The 13,314-nt window shown below is 43.7% G+C and overlaps 1 protein-coding gene and 1 long non-coding RNA gene across 9 annotated transcripts in view; one reads left to right on the top strand and one right to left on the bottom strand.

Annotated features, from left to right (window-relative positions):
* Positions 1–2,414, bottom strand: part of LOC310758749 (uncharacterized protein) — an 18,067-nt gene extending 15,653 nt beyond the window's left edge. For all 3 annotated transcript variants that reach the window (XM_083605674.1, XM_083605675.1, XM_083605670.1), the window contains exon 1: positions 2,277–2,414. Coding sequence is in view for 1 of the 3 variants with exons in the window: in XM_083605670.1 (XP_083461796.1) it covers positions 2,277–2,281 (5 nt within the window). In the remaining 2 variants the exon portion in view is untranslated. The remainder of the gene's footprint in view (positions 1–2,276) is intronic.
* Positions 1–13,314, top strand: part of LOC310758801 — a 16,431-nt gene extending 3,117 nt beyond the window's left edge. Inside the window, exons 2-6 of one of the 6 annotated variants that reach the window (XR_014545922.1) lie at positions 147–457; positions 4,743–4,845; positions 8,601–8,736; positions 10,867–11,017; positions 12,864–13,314. This is a non-coding gene — a long non-coding RNA (uncharacterized lncRNA). Of the gene's footprint in view, positions 1–80; positions 458–1,458; positions 1,598–2,494; positions 2,704–4,742; positions 4,851–8,600; positions 8,737–10,866; positions 11,018–12,863 lie in introns of those variants that run through there. The other 5 variants (XR_014545923.1, XR_014545924.1, XR_014545925.1 and 2 more) reach the window with 5 other exon arrangements.

Genomic DNA, 13,314 nt, shown 5'->3' with positions numbered 1-13,314 from the left:
CTAAGCTTCTGAGATTGTGTTCAGTTCGTCCTGCACCACCCACTTCTCCACATCTCAGGTGGTGACTATGTGTCTTTCAGAATTACCCAATGCACAAAAAAATCAACAGTTTAAGATGTCTGGCTTTCACACAACTGTCATTCCAGAATATGAGGATGAACAACATGAAAACTCATCTCTCTGAAAATCTTTCAATGTGGATGTTTGCTGCAGCTAGGATTTCAACAGCTGCTGGGAAACCTTGAAAATCTACATTTGTTTTTGTGACATAAGAACATATGGACCTTTGGCCTATTGTGGGAGAAAATATGTGTCATGCATATGTGTGTTTCCAAGGTGATGAAGGATCCACAATTCTATTATGTCATCTGGCGGGATTTTATTTCCCATGCTTCAGAAATCAATGCACAATATCACCACATCAGCTCAGGAAATATGGATGCCTTGATTTATATTGGTATGTCAACATTTATTTCTCCTATTATTTATTGTTTGGTTGTTTTGTGTTTGGTGTGATGCAATGCTCTGCTTCCACAGTCTGAGGTTGATAATAATGGCAATTTAAATGGGGGGGGTGATATTGTGTGGCCCTGGACACCCCCCCCCATTGCAATGGCAAAGCAGTTTGTGTGACCACTAACATCTTCTTTATTAACGGGAGTAAAAATGGGGGCGGGGTCAAATCAGTGTATATAATTTTTGCTCCATAAGGAACACAGCAAGTAGTTCTGATTCATATTTGAAACCATTAAAAAGCAACGGTCTGTGGATTACTATTTTGGAAAGCCATATAAATATTTTGTTCCTGTGATTAAAAGCACCATAGCAATCCCAGTCATTGCAGTGGTTGAATTCTCAGTAAAAGTAACAATGAAAGTCTATTGGCTTCTCTTTTCTGTCCTCTCATGGATGGTTTTAGCTCTCCCAAGTAAGATCTCCTTTGATTAACAGGCTATGCCTGGTGTAAAGGATTTCCATGACATATTATATAAATGAGTGGTGCAGAAATATCCTTTGAATCATCATTTCCACAAATAGCAAACTCAAGTAGTTGCAGAAATAAGTCCCCAAAGAAACAAGTTAGTGGTTTATTGTACGTACCTGAACAACCCCATTTGTCATTGGGTTGGCATGTCCAGGAAAATCCTGGACATCTCCTTTTGGAGGAGGGGCAACATGCCCATCTACATGGATTTGTACATCTTAGAGGAAATGTTTTTGGGGTGGGTGGCTTGGGCACAGGCTGCTCTGCACATCTCAGCTGCTGCCAGCCTGAGCCATAGCTGTCAATCGTCCCTTATTTGGCGGGAAAGTCCCTTATCCCAGCGCCGTGTCCCGCTGCTGTCCCTTATTGATGATGTCAATTGATGATGCGCTTCCCAGCGGAGAGGTGACGGTGGTTTTCCTTGCTGCATCCCCTTTGCCGGGTTGCTGTGCTGTGGGAACCACTGCTTGAGGCCTTGTTTGGCTGCTGGCTGGGCTTTCTGCCTTTGGCTCAGAGGGGCTCAGAAGTTGATCATACCTGTGCCTGGAAAATCCCTTATTTTGGCTGCTGATCCCTTATTTTTGAGGCTGCTGGTCCCTTATTTTCAAATCTGTAAGTTGACAGCTATGGCTTGAGCCGAGGAAAGAGGTGCACAAGCAAGGTGGCAGTGGCCCCACACACCTGCATGCCTCTTTCACTAGCTCAGGCTGGCAGCAGCTTCAGCTGTCCTCCTTTTTGCTCTTCGAGATATGGCAACCCTAATTTATCAGTCAAAATATGGGCAGTACTTTTGAAAATAATAATAAAAAATAAATACTCTTTATTAATTTTGCACATAACTTCTGAAAACAACAAAACAAACACAACAGGGGAGAAATGGTTAATTACATTTTGTAGGACAGTACAGTGGTACCTCGGGTTACATACGCTTCAGGTTACATACGTTTCAGGTTACAGACTCCGCAAACCAAGAAATAGTACCTCGGGTTAAGAACTTTGCTTCAGGATGAGAACAGAAATCGTGCTCCGGTGGTGTGGCAGCAGCAGGAGGCCCCATTAGCTAAAGTGGTGCTTCAGGTTAAGAACAGTTTCAGGTTAAGAACTGACCTCTGGAACGAATTAAGTACTTAACCTGAGGTACCACTGTAAATATAAATGATATAAACGACTAGTGCATCTTATACTCCACAAAAGGAAAGCAAACCTTGGAAATAAGCTGAAAATGAGGGGAAATGGGCATGCGTTAAAAATAATAATACAAAACTCTACAATTCATATCATTTTCACTTACACCATACTTATTCCAGGAGAAGTAATAGAAGTACTTTTAAACACTCGTCCCCCTCACTGCCTGACAAGAACTGGAGAGGGGAGAAGTTAAGGCTGCGCACCAGATTCAACCAAATCACAAATTCAGAGGAATCCATTTTCTCACCAAGCTAGGCCACACTCAGTCCGCATGACAAATCATCCAGGTAGCCAAGAAACAGGATTCTACTTTGTGACATCAGAGCAGCATGAAAGAGAGAATGGTCTTCACATAAGACATTCCATCTTCATCACCCCCACCCCATTTAATTCCTGAGCTACTGGAACAGAGTCAAATGTTTGTTTGTTTGTTTGATTTTTATTTTTATTAAAGGCACCTCTACAAATACAATATAGGTACAAATTTTTATTCAGATATTTTTTTCATCTTAGAACTTGAACTGGAGGAGGTGAGCTGCGATGCTGCTGAGATTTCCTAGCTCAGAAATACAAGTTTTGGGGGTGGGGAGACCAGAAATTCTTTACTCAAATCACCAGAAGAAGACGGTGACACCTAAATTCTTATCTGGGTTGAATTTTAAGCCAGACAAGTAAGGAATGAAATTCCCCACCTGCCTCTCAAAGTAGACCTCAATTATTTGTACGCACACACACAAACACACAAGACCGGATCTAGGTTTGATGAGCTAAGCTACTGAAGATAATGGGGCCCTTTATGTGTCCAGCTGTCCTTTGTCAACAACGAATTGTCACTGTTTTTTGTGTGTTGAATATATGCTATACGGTAATTTATGGACCTAATAGGTATCTAAAGCCATTTGCACATGTTGCCATGCAATCAGTCCATGCAGAATGTAGGCACCCTATACAGTGGTACCTCGGGTTAAGAACTAAATTCGTTCTGGAGGTCTGTTCTTAACCTGAAACTGTTCTTAACCTGAGGTACCACTTTAGCTAATGGGGCCTCCTGCTGTTGCCGCACTATTTCTGTTCTCATCCTGAAGCAAAGTTCTTAACCCGAGGTACTATTTCTGGGTTAGCGGAGTCTGAAACCTGAAGTGCCTGTAACCTGAAGCATCTGTAACCAGAGGTACCACTGTATATAGAAAGGAGCAAACCAGTGATATTTCCGGGAGCAGGCTAGCAGGCAAGGCCCATTACTTACATCATAGGAGCCTACACAACACAAAACACTGTTGCTGTATGTAGGTTTTATTTCATTTGTTTTTTATCTTATATTTTGGAAATGTACATCCAGTTTTTTTCTTTAATTTTTTTGGGGGGCCCCAAGAGCGTAGGGCCCTAAACTATAGCTTGTTTAGCTTATAAGTAAATACAGCACTGCACACACACACGTGCACACACACACACACTCCGTTCCATGCTGCCTACCTAAGCTGGGCTTTCTGACAGTGGCCAGTGGAACTAATGAAGGAAAGAAGGTTGTAGACGCACAACCTAAGAGTATGCAAGATAGCAAGGGGGCAAAGAAACACCCTTTCCATCTTCACAGGTGACATCAGGCAGGAAGCAGAATCACCCAGGAAAGGAGGGATGTGGTGGTGCTGGGTGGATGAACTTTGGTACCTGGGAATATTAATGGTGATCAGAGAGAACACATATGGGAAGGACCACAGATCAATGACAGAGAGTCTGCTTGGCTTACAGAAAGTCCCTGGTTTAGTCTGAAATGCTCTCCATCTGAAATCCTGGCATGTCACTCCCAGTTGGTGTAGACAACACGGAGTTAGCAGGACCAATGGTCTGAGTTGGTATAAGGCAGCTTTCTGTGTTCCCCCCTTTGGGCAGGATGCAGTTTGACTTACATTCCTTTGTATAAAACAAGTCTGAAGGAGACCCCCAACTCACTCACATGTCCTTGTATGATCAGTGGAAACAGTTGGTCCTGGCAAGTATAAATCACTCTCAGTTCCAACCTGATAATTGCCACCTGCCCAGATTTTAACTTTTCTGAATTAATTTTAAGATGTACAGTGGTACCTCAGGTTAAGTACTTAATTCATTCTGGAGGTCTGTTCTTAACCTGAAACTGTTCTTAACCTGAAGCACCACTTAAGCTAATGGGGCCTCCTGCTGCTGCCGTGCCACGGTTGCACGGTTTCTGTTCTCATCCTGAAGCAAAGTTCTTAACCTGAGGTAATATTTCTGGGTTAGCAGAGTATGTAACCTGAAGCATATGTAACATGAAGCGTATGTAACCCGAAGTACCACTGTATTTTAATTAATTGCTGTCTGCTTTTATGAATATTGTGTTGTTTTTATGATGTTAGCCGCTCTGAGCCTGGCCTTGGTCGGGGAGGGTGGGATACAAATAAAATTATTATTATTATTATTATTATTATTATTATTATTATTAGGTCCCAAATTAAAGAAAGGGGAGAAAATTTATTTGGTTTGAATTTAAAGGTGAACTTCTCTCCAGTTCACAATTTCCAGTTTCTTATTGGCATACTATTGCTTTTTGCAGGACTATGGCCATTGGTGGCCATGGTGCCCTGTGAGTGTTGGGCCCATGGGAGTCTTTCGACTTCTCATATTTGCTCTTTCATGGATTAATCTGGCTGCTGAAGGTAAGGTGTGTGCTTCTGTTTCTCTTTGTAGTTATTACTGTTAATATGGCTGAAATAAGTAAAAGAGGGAGGCAGCAGTTACAAGTTACCGGTCTCTGCAGCCACAGCAGGCGCTGTGATTCTCCAGTGGTTTGACTTCACCCCCCAGAGGTGTTTATTTATTTATTTATTTACGGCTATTAGCCCATAAAATATGTACAAACATAAAAACACAGGGACATAAAAACAGATATATCCGACAACAGGAGGTGAACACCACGATGCAAGGGTGGGTCATTGAGCAGAGCCAAGTGACAGCTTGGGGCCAGGAGAGCTCCAAGGGATAGATCACAGAAAAGGAAAACTGAAGACGAACTCCGACATGCACTCTCATCATAACAGTTCGATTAGTTTTGATGTTGTTGTTGGTTTTTGGTGGTTTTTGAGTGTGAGATAACCGCATTCAGAAATCTCGCCACCTGCAGAGTTACAGAAGGATCTGTATCCTGCAAAAGCAGTGCGGCGTGTGACTCAACAGGCCTGCCAACCAAGCGCAGTAAAGCAGGACCCAGGAATTTAGCCCTGGCTACACTATGTAGGGGACAGTTGAACATTATATGTGAAAGAGATTCAACAGTTTCCCCGTCACACACACATAGCGGAGACACCAAACCCTTAGAAAATCTGTGATTCAGCAGGTTCGATGGAAACCCCAGAGGTGTATTTCATTGCCTCTTGAGACAGACAAGTGCCAACAGCAATAAAGTATTAAGGCCAATTAATCCAGTTGTCTAGCGCGACTGGTGTGGCAGGTTGCCATTTGCCTCCACACCTGCAAAGTAACAGTTGAAAGGCCATATTTATGAATATCTGCATGCCAAATTTGGAAAGCGTTTTGTCTTATTCTGATATGGAAACGATGTTTCATTCCCTTGGGCATGTTAACAGATGCTGTCTTAGGATTTAACTTTTTGCCCTGTACGTTCCAGGCACAAATCCATGCATTAAAGTTCTGTGTCCGAGCGCTCCCTCTTTTTGCTCTGGAGATTTCCCCACGAAAACCAGCTCTTTAAAGTCGAAGCACAACAAATGGCAATTCAGGTTTTCTGTGGATTGCTGTTTGCTCTGATTCAGGGGTAAAGAGAGAGCTTTTATGGGGAAAGTTCTGGACTGGGGAAAAGAAAAAAGAAAGGGTGCTTGGACATAGAGCCTTAAAGCACAAATTATGCATGGAAAGTGCACAGGTAAGGTAAGTCCATAGTCTCCCCAGCCAAGGTTTAGGAACCACAGAGCCTAGGTCTTGCTGATCAGAAGGTCGACGGTTCGAATCCCCGCGACAGGGTGAACTCCCGTTGTTCGGTCCCTGCTCCTGCCAACCTAGCAGTTCGAAAGGATGTCAAAGTGCAAGTAGATAAATAGGTACCGCTCCAGCGGGAAGTTAAACGGCGTCTCCATGCGCTGCTCTGGTTCGACAGAAGCAGCTTAGTCATGGAGGGACCACTAGGGGCGCATCAGAAGATGGCTGACAATAACATCTCTCCGACCCATACGAGGTAAATTGGACGCTGTGATGGGAGTAAATAGCCTCCCTACCCCCCCAGGATTGTGGTGGGGGACTGCCCTTGCCTGCTGTGCCCTATACCATCCCCGAATTTGTGGGGATGGGGGCACTAGGCACAATGCCCTCCTGTGGGATTTCGGCGCTCCTGGACGCCGTCTCTGATCCACGCCACTAGCTGCAAGAATTTCAAAAGAAACAATTTGGATGAAGCGAATGCACATATTTCAAGGAAGAAGGGGGAGTAAAGACTGCTAACAGAAGAGATCTCTGATAAAACAAGACGAGTCAGAGGAACAAGTATAAATCATGAGAAGATACGCTAAGACTCGGTATGGCAAAGGGACTGATGGGGGAGGGGGGAAAAACTTTCCTTTCTTTCCCTTATGTGATTAAACAAGAATCCCCCCCCCTCACAAGTCAGAAATGTCATTTTAAGGACTTAAGCTGTGGATTTAAGGCTGTGTGGAGATAAACTTTCGAACCAAAGCATGTTTTAAGAAGAGCGTGGAATGTATAAGGGCTTTGGAATGACGCAGTTAAAAATTCCGTCGCCATATTGGGAAGTTCTGTCGGAGGACTTAAGTCTGAGAGGAGAAATAGAGAAATAGAGCTGTTTTTATATTGTGGCTGAAACTCCTCAGAGGGACTTAAGAACGACAGTTCTGTAATTAATGATGGAAAGAGCGCTGTTATCTATGAAGGCGATGATATATGCAAACCATCTCGATTTGAGGATTGGAAGAACAGAAAAATCCACACAGGATTATTATTGGTGTTTATCGGCTTAAGGAGACTATCAGAAGAGATCATAAAGAAAAAAGAGAAAATATATGAACAAGATGTGATGTGGAAACAGCAAGATAAGACTGGATAGAATTATGAACTTTGTTTGGACTGATTTGGACATTAATGCAGTGGCAGTAAGATGATCAGAATCCCCCTTCGGACCTTGAAATATGGGTTCCTTCAACAAAATTTAAAATTCGGCTTTGTAATTTGGAATTTATGTGATGTGATTTGATTTGATTTGATTTGATTTGATTGGCCGGTTAATAAAAAATATTTTTTTTAAAAAAAGAAGCAGCTTAGTCATGCTGGCCACATGACCTCCCTCAGCCAATAAAGTGAGATGAGCACCGCAACCCCAGAGTCAGTCACGACTGGACCTAATGGTCAGGGGTCCCTTTACCTTTTACCTTTAAGTGAGCTTTGGGTACATGAACTCAGCATGTGAACCCTGGCACTGCTATCCAGCAGTCACAAGAATGTGCCCCCCCAACCCACTGTGCATAAGGCTGTGACAGATGGCTTTTAATGCAATAATGCCTCAATGCTCCTAACACTTATGCACTTCCTCTCATAGGTATACTAAATGTCAAACCAAAAATATGACCCATGCCACTCCCAGCAAGCCAATAAGAATTGGCCAGAAGTATATAGAAGTTTGTGGGACACGGGTGGCACTGTGGGTTAAACCACAGAGTCTAGGACTTGCTGATCAGAAGGTCGGCAGTTTGAATCCCCGCGATGGGGTGAGCTCCCGTTGCTCGGTCCCTGCTCCTGCCAACCTAGCAGTTTGAAAGCATGTCAAAGTGCAAGTAGATAAATAGGAACCACTCTGGCGGGAAGGTAAACAGCGTTTCTGTGCGCTGCTCTGGCTCGCCAGAAGTGGTTTAGTCATGCTGGCCACATGACCCGGAAGCTGTACGCTGGCTTCCTTGGCCAATAAAGCGAGATGAGCACCACAACCCCAGATTCGGCCATGACTGGACCTAATGGTCAGGGGTCACTTTACCTTTACCTTTATATAGAAGTTTTTTGGGGGGTACTTCCTTGTTAACCTCCTACGTTGCAAAACCCTGGTGTGTGCTGCATGCATACATTGCATATTCCCCCTTAAAATATGATATTGCATGTCAGCAGGGGCTCAGGGGAATAAGAGGAGCCCATGCAGCCCCTGAAATCTCTGGCTGCTTGAATTGAGGTTGCCGCTGGGCTGAGTTACCATGGAGCCCTGAATGAAGCTGAATATTGCTGGTCGTCTTTGATGTGTGAAACATTGATTAATGTAGCGCTGTTTTGTAAAGATGAAATCCCAAATGATGAAATCCCAAATTACCACCACCACATCATATTTTTTTTAACATGGTCATTAACAACTTCAACTTCTTCTTTCCTCTCTCCCTCTCTCTTTCTGCATTGGCAACTTGCATAGACAACCCATTTGATCCAAACCTCTCACGTGACCTACTCATGTGTTGGCTCGACAAAGGATTATGCTCAAAGCATACCTGCCCTTTTCTTTCTAGGACTACTGCACCATGCGGCAAACGTGCAGTTTGCTGCACAAGGTAGACAACTCTTCAATATTATTCTTGCAGGTTTAGAAATGCTTGCCACTATTCTTTTTAGTGGTCATATATTCCCAGCTATGTCCATGTAGTGCTTCCCTGTGATGAGTGCCTCTTTGAACATAGCTGAACTCTTTAATTTTCCCCTGTAGGGAAAAAAATCGGCTCTAAGATTTGGAGAGGGATTGGTGTTTGTGGGTCTATATAACATTTGAAATACAGGTAGGCCATTGTCGGTCCAATCTCACCTGCCCCCAAGTTTTAAAACACTCCCCTTTTATAGGGATCTGTCCTAGATTTGGCCTGGAGAGAATCGGGCAGATTTGGGTTTCAGCCAAATTGAGTGAAGTAGTGGCATAGCTAGCTGCTTGGGTGCCCAGGGCAGCACACAAGCCCTGCAGCCAGGGGTGGAATGAGCCGCTCATGGGGGCGCGGCAAGCTGCCCATGGGGGCAGTGTGAGCCAAGGCAGGGCACGCTGCATGGAGCCTCACCACTGCCTCCCCCTCAGCTGTAGGCTGAGGCGGTGGGCAGACGCTGTTGGGATTCACAGAATGCTGTGTGAGATAGTGAGTCTGCAGGCTTGAGTTTTTGCTAGCTGATGCAACTGGCTGATGCAATCAGCCTGCAATACTTTCTAGGCCGAATCGCCTCCCCACACCATGTCCGCATGTGTCTAAACCTGCAGAGTGTTGCTTTGCAAGTGCATTCACGAGCTGGTGAGTGGAGGGTTTGAGCCTATAGGGTGCTGGTTTGCAAGGGGATTCCAATCTTCCTGGGATCTGCTTCCCTAGCACATTCCCTGAAGGGAACAGGCTGGTGAAACAGACTCCTGCAGCCTTCCTTCCTGATTCCCTGACCGTTAGAATTCCTGCTCCGTGATTGCAGTCATGGGGTTGTTGTCTTTCACATGATGTTTTGACTCCACAGAATGGGAAGTGACAGAGACAGGGTGTTTGTGTTACTGTGTTCCGTGAAGTGGGACTATTGTCCTTTGTTCTTTCTCTTTGCTGTCTGATGCTAGAGAGAGAGGGAGCCATGTTGCAGTGCTCCGTGTGTAGATTAGCCAAAATGCTGAGTTGCTGAGGTCTGTTACGCAAGCTGCGCAAACTCTGCGGATCCCTAAGTGTGCCGGTGTCTGTTGGCATCAGTCGCTGTGATGTCCGGGCTGAAGAAAGCTAATGAAGCTCCTGAATGATTGACCAGGAGGGAGAGAACATGCCAGTCGGGCATGTATCTCTGCCAGGGTCTTACTCAAGTGTAGGACGAGCTCCTGACACTAACTGCCCCAGACCATACTGGGCTGCCTGACACAGTGATCTGGGAGTGTCTTCACTCCAGTGGCATAGGAAGGGGGGTGCGGTGGGTGCAGGCCGCCCCTGGTGTCATCACTGAGGGGGTGACAAAATGGCCAGATTATGTGTTTTTCAAAAAATAACTCCCTCAACCACCGCATGACCCTTCCAATGCTGCTGCAGGAGCACTCTCCCCTCGAGTGATTTCCAGAAACCAGAAGCATTGTTTCCTCCTCCAACTTTGCAGGCAGAGCACAGCCTTTTATGGCTAGTAGCCTTTGACAGCCCTCTCCTCCATGAATCTGCATAATCCAGCAGCTTTTAAAAGCCCTAATTAAGCATTAACCTGACTCCCAATTTGATTCAGGACTGGAACCAAGGAAGCGGGGCTAGGCAGAGCCCTACACTTTTGTACTTGGAATGTTCAAGGGCAGCGTTACAGTCATGCCTCTGGCCTCCACTCCTGAATGATTGTCAGGCTTGAAGCTTATAATTCTCAGGTGTTTTTGCTTGGAGTATTTGCCACCCCCTTCATCTGGCCAGTTATCATACACATTCTGCTCAACGTAGTGAGTCAATAGATGTTTTATTGTGTTTTGAATATCTTGTTGGAACCCACCCAGAGTGGCGGGGGAGACCTGGCCAGATGGGTGGGGTATAAATAATAAATTGTTTTTATTATTATTATTATTATTATTATTATTATTATTATTATTAACAAGAGTTTAATGCCCAAGAATATTTTCAACAGCCTATTTCCCCCTTGATATGTTCATGGATAATATAACTCACACAGGCCATCATTCTGACTTTCTCTTTCTTTCTTTCTTTCTTCAGCATTGTAAGAAATATGTGGCTGTGTGGATTTGGTAAAGGTTTTTGCTCAATGTGGTACTGCCCTCTCAAGCACTTTCAGTTTGGAATATGTGGCAGAGGAAGCCCATGCTGTGTGAAGTCCATTCCAGGAAAGTAGGCCAATCTCTCCAGGGTAAGTCCAGAGAAATGTTCATAACTATCCTTTCCAACTCCCATCTAAGTGCATTGCCAGGAGAGGTGGTGGTGGCCACCAACACAGATGGCATAGACAAATTAATGGAGGGTAAGGTTATCAAGTGTCTACTCATCCAGCGGGGCTCTTTCTAGATTGTTGTTGTTTAGTCATTTAGTCGTGTCTGACTCTTCATGACCCCATGGACCAGAGCACGCCAGGCACTCCTGTCTTCCACTGCCTCCCACAGTTTGGTCAGCTTTGAGAACACTGTCCAACCATCTCGTCCTCTGTCGTCCCTTTTTCCTTGTGCCCTCAAGCCTTCCCAAACCAGGGTCTTTTCCAAGGAGTCTTCTCTTCTCATGAGGTGGCCAAAGTATTGGAGCCTCAGCTTCAGGATCTGTCCTTCCAGTGAGCACTCAGGGCTGATTTCCTTAAGAATGAATAGGTTTGATCTTCTTGCAGTCCATGGGACTCTCAAGAGTCTCCTCCAGCACCATAATTCAAAAGCATCCATTCTTTGACGATCAGTCTTCTTTATGGTCCATCTATCACTTCCATACATCTCTACTGGGGAAACCATAGCTTTAACTATACAGACCTTTGTCGGCAAGGTGATGTCTCTGCTTTTTAAGATGCAGCCGAGTGAGAGCTGGACCATAAATAAGGCTGATCTCTGGAGAATGGATGCTTTTGAATTATGGTGCTGGAGGAGACTTTTGAGAGTCCCATAGACTGCAAGAAGATCAAACCTATTCATTCTTAAGGAAATCAGCCCTGAGTGCTGAGTCCTAGATTGTACTGTTTCCTAATTCTGATTACTATGGCACAGAATAATTTCCTTCATTTTGCATTTTTTAAGTGAAAAGTTTTTATTTGCTTCTCACAGATTGGAATGCAATTATAGTGATACATTTTTTTCAGATTTTTAACTCCTCTGAATTTTATTATGGATTTATTGACTCAAAAAATGCACCAAAGTGCATTCAACGATGTGTATTTTAGCATAAAATGTACTTTATTTAGATAGTTTATGGTGGTGAACCTAGTTCTAGTCAAAGGGCTGGCTGTTTTCCTTTCTGGACAAACTTCCAGGGGTTACTAGCCAATGGAGTCCAGAAGCAAACATGGATATGATCAGAGGCAAAGGATGATGGAACAGATTATTATTCTTAGAGGGCTGCACTTCGATCCTTGGCCTGAGGGTTCCCCATCTCTGGTGTATTTTGTGTAAAAGTATTTGCTTCAATATACATTTTCAACCATTTTCTAGCCCAATTCCCTGCAATACAGGAATCTCAACTAAAGCATCCATGATACATGGATTTCCTACATTGCAATAGGAAAAAATTGCTTGCAAAAATATGTATATCAGACAAATGCACATACCAAAATAAAAATAAGAACATATATTGAGAGGGGGAGACATTACAAATGGATGTAGGAATGAGGTGACCTGAATTTAAGATGGGGAAAACCAGAAACGAAGAGATGCCGTTATAGAGAGATTCTTCAACATTTTAGTGCAAATCTTTTCTAGTAAACACGTTTTATATGCATCTTTGCCTAAAGCATACATTTTTGCAAGCAGTTTCTCCTAATATGCATGCTATTTTCACTAAAATATGCATATTCATGCACACTTTTCTCCAGTACATACATTTTTGTAAACCATATTTGGCTGAAAAACCGCATCAGAAAATTCAGAAAATTTCAAGCAAAGGTGGTGTTTCATTTCTTACGTCACTTCAGAAAGTGTGGGTTGGATCATTATACCTTTAAATGGAAAATGAGTCAAATTTCCCCTCCTGGCCAGCCTCACCTAACCCATTATATTCTTTAATAGGGTGACCAGAATGCTGCAGGTGTAACCAGTCGGCAGCAGAGTTTATTAGGACTCCAGTGCTGAAGTCGGAAAAGTCTCAATAAAGAGAATTATGGGTGACATCAGCAGGTTTTGATGAAGAATAAAAGAGACAGCAAACCACCTTGGATCAAAATAGTGTAAAAGAAACAGCAAAGATGAGACTCAGCCATGCTATGGCTTAGAAGAATTTGTCCCATTTGGTCCAATCATATTTTGAAGCAAATGGAGATCTGAATATCTCAAGGTGTGTGTGTGTGTGTGTGTGTGTGTGTGTGTGTGTAGCCTTCTCTGATTCATGTAATCTACATCAATTTGCTTGGACTCCCTAGGAATCTTGCCACCAGAAATTCATATCTTCAGTTATCCATTTCATTACTAACACAATCAATCAACCAATAAATGATTTTGATGTGAAATTGCTTTACTGAAA

The sequence above is a fragment of the Podarcis filfolensis genome (genome assembly GCF_964270895.1).
Source record: "Podarcis filfolensis genome assembly, chromosome: 3".
Taxonomy (NCBI): Eukaryota; Metazoa; Chordata; class Lepidosauria; order Squamata; family Lacertidae; genus Podarcis; species Podarcis filfolensis.
Note: the sequence above shows the minus strand (reverse complement) of the source record. Positions and strands in the feature narration are given on the sequence as shown.